This window comes from Lissotriton vulgaris, chromosome 8 (assembly GCF_964263255.1).
Source record: "Lissotriton vulgaris chromosome 8, aLisVul1.2, whole genome shotgun sequence".
In the NCBI taxonomy this organism is placed as follows: domain Eukaryota; kingdom Metazoa; phylum Chordata; class Amphibia; order Caudata; family Salamandridae; genus Lissotriton; species Lissotriton vulgaris.
Genome location: NC_141696.1, coordinates 60,677,827 through 60,696,798, shown reverse-complemented (window position 1 = coordinate 60,696,798; position 18,972 = coordinate 60,677,827). Strand labels below are relative to the sequence as shown.

Sequence of the window (18,972 nt, the reverse complement as noted above, 5' to 3'; positions counted from 1 at the left end):
CTGTACCAAAGAACAGCTCACCTGTACCACAGAACAGAACAGCTTACCTGTACCACAGAGCAGAGAAGCTCACCTGTACCACAGAGCTGAGCGGCTCACCTGTACCACAGAGCAGAGCAGCTCACCTGCACTACAGAGCAGAGCAGCTCACCTGTACCACAGAGCAGAGCAGCTTACCTGTACCACAGAACAGAGCAGCTCACCGGTACCCCAGAGCAGCTCACCTGTACCATAGAGCAGAGCAGCTCAACTGTACCACAGAGCAGAGCAGCTCACCTGTACCACAGAGCAGAGCACATCACCTTTACCACAGAGCAAAGCAACTCACTTATACCACAGAAGAGCTCACCTGAGCCACAGAACAGAGTAGCTCACCTGTACCACAGAACAGCTCACCTGTACCACAGAACAGAACAGCTTACCTGTACCACAGAGCAGAGAAGCTCACCTGTACCACAGAGCTGAGCGGCTCACCTGTACCACAGAGCAGAGCAGCTCACCTGTACCACAGAGCAGAGCAGCTCACCTGTACAGCAGAAGAGACCTGCTCACCTGTACCGCAGAGCGTCACACCGGTACCACAGAGCATAGCAGCTCACCGGTACCACAGAAGAGACCAGCTCACCTGTACCACAGAACAGATCATCAGCTCACCTGTACCGCAGAGCAGAGCAGCTCACCTGTACCACAGAGCAGCTCACCTGTGCCACAGGACAGCTCACCTGAGCAACAGGAGGGCATACAGAGGCTTCAGCAGAGCTCACCTGTATCATAAAGGAGCTCACCTGAGCCACAGGAGGGCATACCTGGGCTTCAGCAGAGCTCACCTGTTCCACAAAAGAGCTCACTTGAGCCACAGGAGGGCATACCTGGGCTTCAGCAGAGCTCACCTGTTCCACAAAAGAGCTCACTTGAGCCACAGGAGGGCATACCTGGGCTTCAGGAGAGCTCACCTGTACCACAAAAGAGCTCAACTGTACCACAGAACAGAGCAGCTCACCAGTACCACAGAACAAATCACCTGAGCCACAGTAGATCTCAGTGGAGCCACAGAAGACCTCACCTGGGCCATACGATGACATATCTGGGCCTCAGAAGAGTTCACTCGTACTGCATACCAGCTCACCTGAACCATAGAAGAGTTCCCCTGAGCCACAGAAGAGTTCACAGGAGCCAAAGAAGGTCACCTCAGCCACAGAGGAGCTCACTTGAGCCTCAAAAGAGTTCACCTGGGCCACATGAGAACTCACTTGGACTCCAGGAGAGCACACCTGTCCATATGAAAGCTCATCTGTACCCTAGAACAGCTTACCTGAGCCAGAGAACAGCTCACATGAGCAACAGGAGATCTCACCTGAGCCAAAGAAGACCTCGCCTGCGCCACATGAGGGCATATCTGGGCTTCAAATGAGCTCAACTGGGTCACAAAAGAGCTCACCTGAACACAGAACAGCTCACATGTGCCACAAAAGAGGTCATCTATCTGAGCCACAGAACAGCTCACCTTTACTGCAAAATAGCAGCTCACCTGAGCCACAGAAGAGCTCACCTGAGCCACAGATGAGCTCCCCTAGGTCAGATGAGAGCTCACATGCGCTCCAGAACAGAACACAAGCCACAGAAGATCTCACTTGGGCCACATGATGACATATCTGGGCCTCAGAAGAGTTCCCCTGTAGCGCATAACAGCTCACCTGAGCCACAGAAGAGCTCACCTTTGCCACAGAAGAGCTCACCTGAGCCACAGGAGAGCTCACCTGAGCCACAGAAGAGCTCATTTAGGTCACAAAAGAGCTCGCCTGAGCCACAGAAGAGCTCACTTGAGCCTCAAAAGAGCTCACCTGGGCCACATGAAAACTCACTTGGACTCCAGGAGAGCACGCCTGTCCATATGAAAGCTCATCTGTACCCTAGAACAGCTTACCTGAGCCAGAGAACAGCTCACATGAGCAACAGGAGATCTCACCTGAGCCAAAGAAGACCTCGCCTGGGCCACATGAGGGCATATCTGGGCTTCGAATGAGCTCAACTGGGTCACAAATGAGCTCACCTGAACACAGAAGAGCTCACATGTGCCACAAAAGAGGTCATCTGAGCCACAGACCAGCTCACCTTTACTGCAAAATAGCAGCTCACCTGAGCCACAGATGAGCTCCCCTAGGTCAGATGAGAGCTCACATGTGCTCAAGGATAGCACACAAGGCCATATGAGAGCTCGGCTGTGCCACAGAACAGCTCACCTGAGCCACTGAAGATTTCAATGGAGGGAGCCACGGAAGACCTCACTTGGGCCACATGATGACATATCTGGGTCTCAGAAGAGTTCCCCTGTAGCGCATAACGGCTCACCTGAGCCACAGAAGAGCTCACCTTTGCCACAGAAGAGCTCACCTGAGCCACAGGAGAGCTCACCTGAGCCACAGAAGAGCTTATTTAGGTCACAAAAGAGCTCGCCTGAGCCACAGAAGAGCTCACCTGAGCCATAAAAGAGCTCACCTGAGCCACACAAGAGCTCTTCTGAGCCACAGAAGAGCTCTTCTGAGCCACAGAAGAGCTCATTTAGGTCACAAAAGAGCTCGCATGAGCCACAGAAGAGCTCACCTGAGCCATAAAAGAGCTCTTCTGAGCCACAGAAGAGTTCATCTGAGCCACAGAAGAGCTCATTTAGGTCGCAAGAGAGCTCGCCTGAGCTACAGCTCACCTGAGCCACACAAGAGCTCTTCTGAGCCACAGAAGAGCTCACCTGAGCCACAGAAGAGTTCACCTGAGCCACAGGAGAGCTCACCTCAGCCACAGAAGAACTCAGCTCAGCCACAGAAGAGCTCACCTCAGCCACTGAAGAGCTCACCTCAGGCACAGAAGAGTTCACCTGAGCCACAGAAGAGCTCACCTGAGCCATAGAAGAGTTCACCTGAGCCATCGGAGAGTTCACCTAAGCCACAGAAGTGCTCATGTGGGCACCATGAGAGCTCACTTGGACTCCAGAAGAGTACGCCAGGCAATATGAGAACTCACCTTTACCAGAGAACTGCTCACCTGAGCCACAGGAGATCTCACCTCCTGAGCCAAAGAGGACCTCACATGGGCCACACAAGGGCATACCTGGGCTTCAGAAGAGCTCAACTGTGCCACAAAAGAGCTCACCTGAGGCACAGGAGGGCACACCTGTAACACAGATCAGCTCACCTGAGCCACACAAGAGCTTCCCTGAGCCAGAGAAGAGCTCACCTAGGTCACACAAGAGAGCTCACTCGGGCTCCAGGATAGCACACAAGGCTATATGAGAGCTCACCTGTACCACAGAGAAGCTCACCTGAGCCACAGGACAGCTCACTTGAGCGACAGGAGGGCATACCTGGGCTTCAGCAGAGCTCACCTGTATCACAAAAGAGCTCACCTGAACCACAGGAGGGCATACCTGGGCTTCAGCAGAGCACACCTGTACCACATAAGAGCTCACCTGAGCCACGGGAGGGCATACCTGGGCTTCAGCAGAGCTCACCTGTACCACATAAGAGCTCACCTGAGCCACAGGAGGGCATGCCTGGGCTTCAGGAGAGCTCACCTGTACCACAAAAGAGCTCAACTGTACCAGAGAACAGAGCAGCTCACCTGTAACACAGAACAGCTCACCTGAGCCACAGGGCAGCTCACCTGAGCGACAGGAGGGCATACCTGGGCTTCAGCAGAGCTCACCTGCATCACAAAAGAGCTCACCTGAGCCACATGAGGGCATACCTGGGCTTCAGCAGAGCTCACCTGTACCACATAAGAGCTCACCTGAGCCACAGGAGGTAATACCTGGGCTTCAGGAGAGCTCACCTGCATCACAAAAGAGCTCACCTGAGCCACAGGAGGGCATACCTGGGCTACAGCAGAGCTCACCTGTACCACATAAGAGCTCACCTGAGCCACAGGAGGGCATGCCTGGGCTTCAGAAGAGCTCATCTGTGCCACAAAAGAGCTCACCTGAGGCACAGGAGGGCGCACTTGTACCACAGATCAGCTCACCTGAGCCACAGAAGAGCTTCCCTGAACCACAGAAGAGCTCACCTAGGTCACACAAGAGAGCTCACTCGGGCTTCAGGATAGCACACAAGGCTATATATGAGAGCTCACCTGTACCACAGAGCAGCTTATCTGAGCTGCAGAAGACGTCATCTGGGCCACATGAGGGCATACCTGGGCTTCAGAAGAGCTCAACTGTGCCACAAAAGAGCGCACCTGAGGCACAGGAGGGCACACCTGTAACACAGATCAGCTCACTTGAGCCACAGAAGAGCTCACCTAGGTCACACAAGAGAGCTCATTCGGGTTCCAGGATAGCACACAAGGTTATATGAGTGCTCACCTGTACCACAGAACAGCTCGCCTGAGCTGCAGAAGACCTCACCTGGGCCGTGTGAGAGCTCACCTGGGCTCACAAAGCATGAACATGGGCCACAGAAGAGATCACACAGACCACAGAAGAGCTCAGCACTGTCACACAGAAGAGCTCACTAAGGCCCAGGAAAGCTCACCTGGGTCACATAAGCATTCATGTGGGCACGAGAGCTCACCGGGACTGGAACAAAGCACATTGAAGACTCCAGGAGAGCAGATCCAGGCTCTGTGACAGCAGACATGGGCTACAAGAGAGTGCACTGGAGCCACAGGAGGGTGCTTATGGGCTCAGGAAGAGCTCACTAGGGCCCCAGGGGAGCTTACATAGGCCACAGAAGAGCTCAACAAGGCCTCCCGAGAGCGTACCTGGGCTTACTGAAGAAGAGGTTAAAGGCAGCCATTTTCCCAACTTTTGATGTTATTTTTGATCCTAGTAAGAAGGACTTTCTGATGATGCTGGCTCCTGGAGACAAGGAGCAAAAAGCAGATCATCCCTAAATCCTGAGACCTCTTCTTTCTGCCAACCTCCCACTGATGGACAGCCAGCAAGGGCACAGAGAGAAGGGTCTTGGAAAGCTGCAGTAAGTGAGCTGTGGTCTACTGAACACCACAGAGACACCAAGGGGCAGATTTATGTTGTGAATGCGCCACGTTTGCGTCACGCAACGGTGGCGTAAACGTGGCGCATCCCTACGACCGATTTACAACGTGACGCATCTAGGCAGATGCGTCACGTTGTAAAGCCCTGCGCCGCTTGTGGGCGTTCCGGCGCAGGGTGGGCGTTCCGGGGCAGGTGCGCCTCGCAAAAGTGACTGAGTGAAATCTATAAGATTTCACTCAGTCACTTTTAGGCCAATGCTGCGTCAAAACCCTGCGCCTGCTTGAAGCAGGCGTAAGGCTTGACGCAGCATTGGTCAGATAGGGTACCCCCGAGCCTTGCTGGAGCTGCGTCGCGCTTGCGACGCAACTCCAGCAATGCGTCACTTTTACGGCACAGATGCGTGACGCATCTGTGCCGATTTTGCCCCATGGTGCGCCTCATTATAAATGCGGCGCACCATGGGTGGCGTAGCTGCAGCGCACGATAACTGGCGCATCCCTGGGGATGCGCCAGTTATCATAAATCTGCCCCCAAGTGTGGAGCGGTCCTTGTGAGGAATCACCCCTGGCGTTAGTGTACAGAGAAACCAAACGTGAAACTGAAAGAGATAAACTATCAAGTACATGAGGACCACTGCACACAGGAAAGTCAAGCAGAGGAACAGAAGGGGTTGTGATGTGAGTTTCTGAAAGGCACCTGCAGAGAAGATTAGGGCCTGAGCCATTCTAGGCAGAGACTCAATGGACACAGACATGCACATTTAGGACTTAGAAAGAGCTGTGAGGAGGGAGCCTGCTACGAGTCGGAGCTTGGAGACCCAAGACGATGTCGTAGATGCGTGGTGGGGTTTGGAGGGGTGGGCTGACAAGACAAACTCATGGAATGGTGGATGGTAGACATCACATATGTAGATAAGACCATTTATAACATAAAGGTCATAGACCTCAGCAGCTGCAAGACCCCAGACACTGATAGCCTGCACAGACAAAAGGGACAGACAAGCCACAGGACAGGAGACCACAGCAGGACAGGAGACCACAGCAGACAGGAGACCACAGCAGGACAGGTGACCACAGCAGGACAGGAGACCACAGCAAGACAGGAGACCACAGCAAGACAGGAGACAACAGCAGGACAGGAGACCACAGCAGGACAGGAGACCACAGCAAGACAGGAGACAACAGCAGGCAGGAGACCACAGCAGACAGGAGACCACAGCAGACAGGAGACCACAGCAGGACAGGAGACCACAGCAAGACAGGAGACAACAGCAGGACAGGAGACCACAGCAGGACAGGAGACCACAGCAGGACAGGAGACCACAGCAGGACAGGAGACAACAGCAGACAGGAGACCACAGCAGGACAGGAGACCACAGCAGACAGGAGACAACAGCAGGACAGGAGAGCACAGCAGGACAGGAGACCACAGCAGGACAGGAGACCACAGCAGACAGGAGACCACAGCAGGACAGGAGACCACAGCAGACAGGAGACCACAGCAGACAGGAGACCACAGCAGGACAGGAGACCACAGCAGGACAGGGGACCACTGCAGGACAGGAGACCACAGCAGACAGGAGACCAGAGCAGGACAGCAGACAACAGCAGGGCAGGAGACCACAGCAGGACAGGAGACCACAGCAGGACAGGAGACCACAGCAGGACAGGAGACAACAGCAGGACGGGAGACCACAGCAGGACAGGAGACAACAGCAGGACAGGAGACAACAGCAGGACAGGAGACAACAGCAGGACAGGAGACCACAGCAGACAGGAGACCACAGCAGGACAGGAGACCACAGCAGACAGGAGACCACAGCAGGACAGGAGACCGCAGCAGACAGGAGACCACAGCAGACAGGAGACCACAGCAGGACAGCAGACAGGAGACCACAGCAGGACAGGGGACCACTGCAGGACAGGAGACCACAGCAGACAGGAGACCAGAGCAGGACAGCAGACAACAGCAGGGCAGGAGACCACAGCAGACAGGAGACCACAGCAGGACAGGAGACCACAGCAGGACAGGAGACAACAGCAGGGCAGGAGACCACAGCAGACAGGAAACCACAGCAGGACAGGAGACCACAGCAGGACAGGAGACAACAGCAGACAGGAGACCACAGCAGGACAGGAGACAACAGCAGGGCAGGAGACCACAGCAGACAGGAGACCACAGCAGGACAGGAAACCACAGCAGGACAGGAGACCACAGCAGACAAGAGACCACAGCAGGACAGGGGACAACAGCAGGACAGGAGACCACAGCAGGACAGGAGACCACAGCAGACAGGAGACCACAGCAGGACAGGAGACAACAGCAGGGCAGGAGACCACAGCAGACAGGAGACCACAGCAGGACAGGAGACAACAGCAGGACAGGAGACCACAGCAGGACAGGAGACCACAGCAGACAGGAGACTACAGCAGGACAGGAGACAACAGCAGGGCAGGAGACCACAGCAGACAGGAGACCACAGCAGGACAGGAAACCACAGCAGGAAAGGAGACCACAGCAGACAAGAGACCACAGCAGGACAGGAGACCACAGCAGTACAGGAGACCACAGCAGACAGGAGACCACAGCAGCACAGGAGACAACAGCAGGACAGGAGACCACAGCAGACAGGAGACCACAGCAGGACAGGAGAACACAGCAGACAGGAGACCACAGCAGGACAGGAGACAACAGCAGGACAGGAGACCACAGCAGGACAGGAGACCACAGCAGGACAGGAGACCACAGCAGGACAGGAGACCACAGCAGGACAGGAGACAACAGCAGGACGGGAGACCACAGCAGGACTTCAGTCCGGAAAGGGCATCTTACCTCTGCCAGGGCAGCTGATGAAGTAGTCCCGTGAGTCCAGCGGGTACCCTCGGTGCACATCACCCGTCACCGGGTTGAAGCGGGTGAAGTTCACGCCCTGGAAACAGTAGTGTTTCTCCAGCCAGCGCACAGCAGCCGTGCAGTTCTGGACAGATGGCCAGTACCGCACCTTGAGGGCGGAGGGCTGGCTCAAGTCATAGGTGTAAACAGCGTCTCCTGCACAGAAGAAAAGGAGAGAGTGCTAGCGCACAAGACACAGTCTGTGGTTGACAAACACCTTGATCCTAGTTCACAAGACACCTGGGCAGATTTAGTAAGATTTTACGCTGTGCTTGCATCATAAAAAATGTGAATCAGCGCAAACTTTTTTCGTCTGATTATCTTTCCAGTGATAAAGATGTTTAGTGCTGGAAATAACATGAAAGTAACGCGAAGCAGCGCATATCGCTGCTTTGTATTGCTTAGCGCCACGGAGGCGTACCATGGGCGGAGCATGGGGGTTCCCATGCAACCACTCAAGGTTTTTGATACGAAATCCTATTTACTTAAAAAAGTAGACAGGGTTTAGAGTCAGAAAATAGTGCATCCTTCAGCCAGGTGCTATGAAGGAGAAATGTTTGTTTTCCCTTTAATTTCTGACTTCGCCTGTTTGCTGCACTGTACGGCACACACACAAAGTGGGAACATGTTTAAAATGAGTCTAAGCATAGTATCCTTCCAGTACAAAACCTATGCTCGACTCACGCACACACCCTTGCACAATGGCACAAACGTCTGTGCTCAGTAGATAATTTCCGGGCCGGCACTAGGGAGATGGGAGGAGAGTGCCATATTTCAGTAAATGTGGTGCTCTCTTGCTCTCTCATTCTCATGCAGTGCAGCATTTGCGACTGCTGCGCTGCGTGCCTGAGAAATCTGTCCAACAGTGCCATGATTAAAAATCAATTGCCCTGATCCTAGTTCACAAGACACAGCGCTGGGATTTACAATCAACCTGGGCCTAGTTCAGGGACGCTATGATTGACAGGAACCATGATCCTCGTTCACAAGACAGTGCTATGAAAGACAATCACCAAACACGAACCACAACTGTAGTAACTTTATGTCATCTCTAATGTAAGGCATTTGAGAAAGCCCCCTACCAATCTTCTATAAAATTAAGGTCAGTATTAACTGCAGCCCGAGGTTGGTATGGGCACACCACACTAACAACCTTTATTAATTCACTACGAAAAACATCTATTTTGGAAGTACACGTGGCCAACACATTATTAGCGTTTGGGCACTTTAGGTAGGACACTTCTCCAAGACTGGCATCGCTGCACCCGCAGCTCCCCTCCAGCCATGGTCCAACTCAAGCGGCAGTGCCCACATCCTATGGGCTTCAGAACTCTCGCCGATGGCGCTCGGGGCTGTCACGGCAAGCCATGGCCAGTAACATATAGAGAGCAAAACCCTGCGGTGAGCATAGCCTGCAGGGCAAAGAGGCCATGTATGAAATGAAGGAACTGCTATTTTAGAGGCTTCTGGGGTTCTCAGAGCCTGACGTACCCTGGAGGACACCCTTGAGTGCTGACGTTAGTCGTATGTGGACACCTCATATTTATAAAAGGCATCTTGCAGTCTTCTTCTGAACGCTTTGACTGGATCCAATGCGATGGCCATTGCGCGGTGAGGGACCAGGGAGGGTCTCCGCCTCACTTTCCTTCAGAGACGTCCAGAATCTTCTGAGGCGCCTACAGAGGACATTCTGAGAGGCTCACTGGGTGGCCTGATCTTGAACGAAGCGCTAGGACTCGAACATCAGAGATCCCTCGATATAGCTGGTCATCTGCCTTAGATGTCCCCCCCCCGCTCCTGCAGGACCGGGGAGTGTTACACAGCGGTGGACCGCCATCTCTTTTCTTCTGTCCCTTCTCTGGAGCACTATTGAATACCAATCACTGGAATATTGACTTCCGATCAGCCAATCAGGTTGCTCAGAATGTAGGTGTTTATTCTTTGTATGGGGCTTCAGCAGATGCTCCCTTGAGGAGACAAGGAACTAGGCAGAGACGGGGTGAGGAAGACTGTTGTGCCTCGGAGACGGGGCTGAGGGTCTGTGTGAAAGCACAGACTGAGAAAAGGCAGAGTAAAAAAATTCTGACTCAAGAGCCTAGGCTCAGGGACACCTTAAGGATTTTGGGGTCCCTGGGCAAAACGTATTTTGGGCCCCTCTTTGGGACAGCTTTAAAATTATGATCCAATTTCAGCTCTTTTATGCCCTCTTTGGCCGAGTCACTGACAGTGCACTGGTACACGTGTGCAAATTCTAGATGTGTTTACATCTAATATTCAGGGATTTGTTTTGTGTGTTTTCACGACTGTAACACAGCAGCAGCTCACCAATATTACTGCAAATAACCTCTGTGACCCCCTCCCACTACGCATATGTGAGGCCCTGTTTTGATCTTAAATAAACTTTTTTGTGGATGTTGCATGAAACATAATTTCTCTGCAAAATGTCTGTACTCGCCTCTCACACATGAAGTTCATTAAAAATAAATGAAAGGAAAAGGCTATTTAAATTGTTTAAGAAATATTGAAGGTCATTAGGGCAAGACTCTGCAGAACAGAGCTGGCTCTGCCAAGGGCGCCTGGGAGGCTGGAGCCCTGGGCCAGAGCCTACTTTGCCCATGCATTTAAATGTCTCTGTATAGGCTGACCAAATACCAAGCATACACCTACAAAAATGTGAAGCCCCTTTAAATGCCGCCTGACTCCCCTCCACCTCTTCCCCACCTCCAGTGCTGGCGTACCAGAGAACAAGCACTTGGAAGTGTGTAAAGGAACATTTATCCTTATTAAATATTCTGGCAGACGATGTCCTTAGGTGCACACTTCTGCAACCTATTGCATGTTGTGAGATGCTGGTGTGTGAACACGAATCCATCGCTTTGTGGTGCAGCAGATGTGCACTGTAACACAGCACTGTATGACTCTGCTCCCCTTGGACTGAAGTGGGGCACCCCAGGTACCCCTGGAATGAAGCCTAGGTCTTCATTCCAAGGGCCTTCCGGCCTTCAGAAGACTCCTCAAGACCTGGCTCTTCGATCACTAGCAGCACCCTCCCCCCCAGCGCCTTGAGACCCTCGCGGGTATGTAGTGCGCTTTATAAATGGCATGATTGATTGATTGATTAGGTTTGCTTGGTGCGGAGCGTGCCATCGACACTGACCTGTGGCCAGTGCCTCACTTCTGGCCCCCTCCCACCAGTCCTGCCAAGTGTCACGCCTCAGGCGTGACGCTAACGCATTTCAGTGTGGTACTCTGCATCACCGCACTGAAATGCATTGTCACGCATTTGCCCCCGTCGACTCCATGCTGAAGCACGGCGGCGCTGAAATTGGCTAAATTAATGCCAGGGTGCTTGCTGCTAGCATGGGCTGCCTGGCTGGCTGAGAGGGGGGGCTGCTCTGCTGAGTGTACACTGAAAACTGTCGCTCCCCGCAGACTCCAGTATCCTGCTCTGAGAGCTTCAGCTTACTACTACTACCCCCAATCCCCTCCCCCCCTCCTCCCAATGCAGTTGGAGACGTCAGTGATGACCAGGGTTGCAGTTATCGCCAGGACATGCTGTAACTGGACGGCCCCGCTCAGCCCTTTCCCTAAACAGCCTGGACGGACAACTTTCACAGGAGGCGGGCCAGGGCGGCAGATCCGAATTGCCGCGGCCCATGGTGGCACAAGACCTGAGCCTGCCTTGCACACACTGGGTGTGAATGGCCAGCAGTTAATGGAGCGCCACCGTCCTCGCTCCGGCCCAAGTAAGTGCCAGCCTGCATTTTAAAATGGCACAAGTACAAATGGCTGCCTGCGCGCGATCAGGCAGCACGCTGGGCCTCTCGGTGTTTGTTCCTCTTAGCCTAGGTGACAGTCACACCAGCCCAAGCCCACCTACCTTTGAAGAAGAGGACGCTGTCAGCCCTGCACTCTCCGGCCGGGCACGCCGCCACTGAGTCCAGGTGGGTGGGCACCCCCGGGAACTCTTCACCGATGAGCTTCGGGTAGCCGGGCTCCAGCTGGTTCTCCCGATAGGCCCACGTCTTGTCACCCTGGAAGTACATTAAAGTAGGATTAAATACATGATGAATCACAGATGAAACACGTGGTCACCTCATGACTACCACAGTTGTTTCCTTGTCCCCTCACCCCACTCTCCCCCACCCCCACCTCCCCCAATGAGGCCCTGGTGTGGGAAGATTTTATTGCTATTATGTGTTAGCACAATTTTTCTTTTGTTGACAAAAAGGCGAACTGCGGCTAGAGAATGATGACTCTGGCCCAAGAGCACACGGAGTGTCAGGGGTGAGCAGGGAAACAAGGGGTGTGAGCTGTGTTTTCTTCGGATTACTTGGGTTGTCGGTCAAAGGCCTCTGTTTCAGCCTTTTGCTAGATGCAGATGAACACGGAGTCCACCCTGAGCTGTACTGCAGTAGGCAGGATCTCGGCTCCTGTGGCGAGCAGCGCTCAGAGGGTGTGATCTATGGCACATCATGTCACTGGTCTGCCACCACGTACCTTGAACAGGAACATTCTCTCGTGCGCCTCTGGCTTGTTCTTGTGGTGAATCCGGAAAGCGGCGTCGATGGGGGCCTCGATTTCAGGCCAAGTGTTGTTGATGAGCTCAGCGGGGCCCCTGTATCCCTTCCACACAAACTCATCTGTAGGAGAACGGAAGTCAGAGGCACGTCAGAGGCTATAGACACCCAAGGAGCACAGGTGAGTGGCCCCAGGGGTCGCCGGGTAATGCGCAGAGGGACCCCCAAACTCAGATGTCTAGATCACAAAAACTTCAGTACCAAGCACCCCGGGAGTCTCTGGTGAATATCAGATGAAATATAATCCTGAATTATTCTGCTTTTCTATCAAAGAATTGTAACACACGCCCACAGCTTAATTCCGAGTGCTGTGATATCAACGGGCGCAGCCCCTTGCATTAAAAAGACATTTGCCCACTGTGTCGTGAGGTTAGTTTATGCACAGGATCTTACTTTGGCAGACATAAGTGGGGCATAATGTTCCAAAAAGTTTTTGTGATCATTGTCATTCACTCAGTTACACCCAGCACACTCTTCTGCCCACACACATTCCCACACATGGGGCCCGGAGAAAGGGTTTCCTGCAAAAACTGTGAATGAACATTTTTTGAGCTACTTACATAATGCGGAAAAATAAAAACCCGGCGTCACCAGGGCTTCATTTGTGCCAGTGTTTGCCAGTACTTGGCACAGGCATTTTGTTTTTAACCAGCAGCACCTATGAAAGTACACCACATGGTGGTGCTCTCTGTCTATTTTGAGCAGTACCCTTCAGAATGTTTTACAATTCCAGATACTAAAAAACATATTCAGAACTAGTACTCCCTGGCCTTCCCTAAAGTTTGGGGGACCTGGAATAGTCTATAACTTCTCACTTTTTTTGTGTGATGATTGGCAAGTAAACTTGGCACTGTCATTTGGCAGCAGTGGCAGGAACCGAGGGTGGTGCCAGTGAAGTGAAAAATCTTGGGCCTGGCACTTACATTTCTATAAATTGGGCACCAGGCGCCACTAATTTTTCCTCCCAGTTTTCACTTTGTACTTGCCTAAGATTAGGTCCCTGGTAACTCCCAGCTGCCCGACAGCTTCAAGTGCAGACCCCTCCCGCCTCCTGACTTCTCTGTGACACACAGAGGCGGCTGGGACACTCATGCGTGACCCCACAATTACCTCGGAAGAAATACATGACGCCCTTGTCGTCCAAGGTGATGGCATCGAACCCTCTGTCGGCACAGCGTTCCGCTATCCCTGGAAAGGAAGAAGAGACTCAGGGTAAGATACACTTGAATATACAGGATGGAGACCCTCTGCTCGGAGCAGCCTTCTCTACGTGACATCCAACCCTCTTGAGTATCCCTGCACAAGATGACCTCCCATGGCTGTGTATGACATTCAACCCCGCTGAGTGTCCCAGCACAAGATGGCCTCCCGTGGCTGTGTATGACATCCAACCCTGCTGAGTGTTCCTGCACAAGATGGCCTCCCATGGCTGTGTATGACATCCAACCCCACTGAGTGTTCCTGCACAAGATGGCCTCCCATGGCTGTGTATGACATCCAACCCGCTGAGTGTCCCAGCACAAGATGGCCTCCCATGGCTGTGTATGACATCCAACCCGCTGAGTGTCCCAGCACAAGATGGCCTCCCATGACTGTGTATGACTTTCAACCCCGCTGAGTATCCCAGCCCAAGATGGCCTCCCATGGCTGTGTATGACATTCAACCCAGCTGAATGTCCCAGCCCAAGATGGCCTCCCATGGCTGTGTATGACATTCAACCCAGCTGAGTGTCCCAGCACAAGATGGCCTCCCATGGCTGTATATGACATCCAACCCCGTTGAGTCCCCCTGCACAAGCTGGCCTCCCATGGTGTGCATGATATCCAACCCGTTGACTGTCCCTGCACAAGAGAGCCTCACATGGCATGCATAACATTCAAACCATTGAGTATCCTGCACAAGTTGACCTCCCATGGCGTGCATAACATCCAACTCTGGTGAGTGTCCCTTAAAAAGCTGGCCTCCCATGGTGTGCATGACATCCAACCCATTGAGTGTCCCTGCACAAGTTGACCTCCCATGGCGTGCATAACATCCATCCAAGTTGAGTGTCCCTGCACAAGAGGGTCTCCCATGATGTGCATGACCAGGGCCTCCCATGGCCGTGGAAAACCTCCAACCCCGCTGAGAAAATGGCCTCCCATGGACATGCTTGACATTCAACCCTGCTAAGTGTCCCTGCACAAGATTGCCTCACATAGCTTCGTATGGCATCTAACTTCGTTGGATGTCCCTGCACAAGAGGGCCTCCCATGGAAATGTAAGACCTCCATAATGGCCTCACATGGCCGTGTATGACATCTGAGGCACAAAAGGGCCTCCGATGGCTCCGAACGACATCTGATCCCAACGGTCCAATGAACTGTCGTATATTTCCTATGCCCTCTAGGGGGCAGCACCAACCTGCCTCATTCTCATACACACCCTGTCATACCAAAGATGGCCTGTTCCTCCTGCACACAGTAGTCTACAGCAGAGCACCCAAAAGTTCCCAGCACAAAGCATCACCTTATCTCCTTTGATGGCCATCACATTATCTACACTGCAGCAGGCCCGGACTGGCCATTGCGGGCACCGGGGAATCCCCTGGTGGCCCGAATGGGTGGGGGCCGGTTTTGGGCCCCTGGGGGCCGTTTTTGTTACAGGGCCGTTTTTGCATCATAGCCCTGGAGAAAAATCGGCCTAAAAGCGGCCATGGCAAAGAGCAAAGTCGCACCCCAAACCCCTCCCGGGGAGGGGGGGGTGGGGCATTTTGCAAGGGCCGGTTTTGGGGCCAGTCCAGCCCTGACTGCAAGCATCACATTATATTATCTACAATGAGGGACATCACATTATCTATATTCATCAGGGGTAGCAAGTGCTATAAAAATACAAACCCAACCCTCTTGTATCCCTCCACTTTCCTTTTCAATCGAAACAACAGACTAACATATCCATCACTCAAATTAATTTCATATTTCTCTATACTAATTCACCAATAATCGTTTTTGGGTTCCGTAGTAGCATGCTACTCACCGAAAAGCGCTTCAACGCGTCATCAGGGGTAGCAAGTGCTATATAAATGCAAACCCTTCCCTCTTTTATCCCTCCAAATCTTTTCAATCCAAATAACAGACTAACATGTCCACTACTCAAACTAAGTTCATATTTCCCTAGACTAATTCACCACTAATCCCTTTTGGGTCCCGGAGTAGCGTGCTACTCGCCGAAAAGCGCTTCTATGCCTTGTCAGGGGAAGTAAGCGCTATACAAATGCAATTACAATATCCTGCACTGAGGTGCACCACACCACACGATCTCCACTGAGGTCCATTGTATTATCTGTAGTGAGGTGCATCATATTATCTGCACTGGGGTGCACTGCAATATCTGCACTCAGGAGCAAATTATCTGCACTGGGGTGCACTGCATTGTCTGCACTGAGAAACATCAAATTATCTGCAGTGGGGTGCACTGCATTATCTGCAGTGGGGTGCACTGCATTATCTGCAGTGGGGTGCATTGCATTATCTGCAGTGGGGTGCACTGCAGTATCTGCACTGTGGTGCACTAAATTTTCTGCACTCAGGAGCAAATTATCTGCACTGGGGTGCACTGCATTATCTGCACTCAGGAGCATCATATTATCTGCAGTGGGGTGCACTGCATTATCTGCAGTGGGGTGCACTGCATTTTCTGCAGTGGGGTGCACTGCAGTATCTGCACTGTGGTGCACTGAATTTTCTACACTCAGGAGAAAATTATCTGCACTGGGGTGCACTGCATTATCTGCACTCAGGACCATCATATTATCTGCACTGGGGTACACTGCATTATCTGCAGTAAGGTGCACTGCATTATCTGCACTCATGAGCATCATGTTATCTGCAGTGGTGTGCACTGCATTATCTGCAATGGGGTGCACTGCATTATCTGCACTCAGGAGCATCATATTATCTGCACTGGGGTGCACTGCATTATCTGCAGTGAGGTGCACTGCATTATCTGCCATGGGGTGCACTGCATTTTCTGCAGTGGGGTGCACTGCATTGTCTGCAATGTGGGGCACTGCAGTATCTGCACTCTGGAGCAAATTATCTGCACTGGGATGCACTGCATTATCTGCAGTGGGGTGCACTGCATTATCTGCACTCAGGAGCATCATATGATCTGCACTGGGGTGCAGTGCATTATCTGCAGTGGAGTGCACTGCATTATCTGCCCTGAGGAACACCATATTATCTGCACTGGGGTGCACTGCATTATCTGCAGTGAGGTGCACTGCATTATCTGCAGTGGGGTACACTGCATTATATGCACTCAAGAGCATCATATTATCGGCACTGGGTGCACTGCATTATCTGCAGTGATGTGCACTGCATTATCTGCACTCAGGACCAAATTATCTGCACTGGGGTGCACTGCATTATCTGCAGTGAGGTGCACTGCGTTAGCTGCACTCAGGAGCATCATATTATCTGAACTGAGGTGCACTGCATCATCTGCAGTGGGGTGCAATACATTATCTGCAGTGTGGTGCACTGCATTATCTGCACTCAGGAGCATCATGTTATCTGACCTGGGGTGCACTGCATCATCTGCAGTGGGGTGCCTCATATTTGTGCTTCACATTGGACCATCCACAAGTGCTGGAGAGGTGTCTGTTCATCCAGTGTTTGCCAATACACTAAACGCAGAATTCTCTGCCCTCACCACTGCATTCATGACCGCAGGGCGCATCACAACATGACAGGGATCTGTTGGACGTCCTACTGACTGCGGCAGTGACAATGATACTGTCCAACTGGAGGGATACACCAAATACGTCATACAAAGGTTGGACCAATTGGGTAACGTACCTCAAGGGCGCAGACAGCACGGCACTGCAAAACTCACCCTGGAAACCAGCTACTAGGGGGATATGGAAATCGCTTGACGTGTACTGACTCCTATGAACCCCCATGATTTCACTTGAGTGACACAGCTGCCCACAAAGCAAAACGCTGTAAACCCAGAATAGGCTCATCGCTATAGTACTCTTCGTGTAACCTATCTCCTCCCTTTCCCCTCTACTCTCTCTCATTCCTTCATCTGTCCCAATCTTCTAGCAAGACATTGCAAAGGGATGCCGCCAAACATGTACAACAACTACCTGTAGCCCTGGCATCACCAACCAGGCTTGACTGGTACCTCGTAACTGTAGAGCGAATGTACTTGCTTGCAAAAATCGAATAAAATATTTTGAAATAAAAAAAAAATCTGTATTTAAATTGAGCCCGTGGATACGCTCAGCACCACCATCACACAGCTAATTCTTGACACTGGCACTAACGATATTCCACCACATGGCGGCGCTGCCTGCCTAATTTTGAGCGAGAGCAACAACAGTGTTTATTAGCTGAATATACATTAAAATTGAATATTACCTTGGCCCAAGCCATTCTTACAGCTTTGGGGCCTGGAGTCGTGCGAGTGTGATGGTCAGTAGTTGTGTAGCTCATTGCCAGTGCTGGGAGTGTAATGTGTGGTGCAAGCTGTAGCTGCCTCCTGACGGTGGCCCTGGCGCGTCATTTATTTTTTTTACAAATTAAGCAAGGCGCTTCTGCAAGTGATATGCCCATTTGTAGGGTCTGGGGCCACCTCACCCCAAACGAGATCCATCGAGTGCAGATGAAAGCAGCTTTGGGGGACCCCTCGAGCCCCTCCCCCGCGGACCAGACAAGCGTGTCCCTCACTCACCTGTGTTGTGGTGAGGGTCTTGGAAGAAGTTGGAGCCAGTGTCATTGGGGCTGGCCTTTATCCTGTAGGGGACAAACATCAGTTAGAGTTTATAATTATTGAACCACATTTAACCTCTTCCATGCTCGTGATGGGCGTGTGCGCAAGACGACCCCCAGCCGTCCGAATCCCCGCCCACTAATGGAAACGCCAGCACAGCACAGAAATTCTGCCCGCACGAAAGGGGTTAATAGCGCCCCGTGCTTGCCAGCCCCCCCCCCCCCCGCCTTCTTGATAGAGAACAGACCTCTACACTCCTATTTTACACCCTCAGCAGCGCCCCCATGAGGAACATCCCAAGATGACAGTGAGAAAAGAAAGCACTGGGGCGCAGTAGAATTCATACAGCCCTCACCCCGTCCTGCAGAGACTGTACAGAAGCATCGCTGAAGCATGTACAGCCATTTAGGGGTCCTACGGCACAGAGCGGGGACCGGAGTAGTATGATGGGTGGGCGTTCCTTATGATGAATGTGTGACTAAAAAGGACCCCACCTCCTCTGTGACCATGATGCTGGCCCCCCTATGATCTAGAGTTGCACCTTTCATCTTAATTACTAACAGGTAGGATAGTGTGGTAGGAGCTAAGTTAGGAATCCTCCCTGAACAACCTAATTAGCCTGAACTGAGATTATTTAGGAATATTTCACCCATAGGGATCCACACATAATGCCCCAGACCTTATAGGCTATTAATGATGGGCCGAAACATGTTGGCAAGGATATACAAAAGAATTGGTGGTATTGGACATAGGGAAGG

General features: G+C 52.2%; 1 protein-coding gene across 1 annotated transcript in view; it reads right to left on the bottom strand.

The window, feature by feature from the left end:
* HPX (hemopexin) overlaps positions 1-18,972 on the bottom strand; it is a 52,526-nt gene that overhangs the window by 23,868 nt on the left and 9,686 nt on the right. Inside the window, exons 2-6 of the mRNA XM_086933709.1 lie at positions 18,176-18,237; positions 13,567-13,644; positions 12,377-12,519; positions 11,757-11,910; positions 7,817-8,032 (exon numbers count right to left, since the gene is read on the bottom strand). Coding sequence (XP_086789835.1) covers positions 7,817-8,032; positions 11,757-11,910; positions 12,377-12,519; positions 13,567-13,644; positions 18,176-18,237 — 653 coding nt within the window. The remainder of the gene's footprint in view (positions 1-7,816; positions 8,033-11,756; positions 11,911-12,376; positions 12,520-13,566; positions 13,645-18,175; positions 18,238-18,972) is intronic.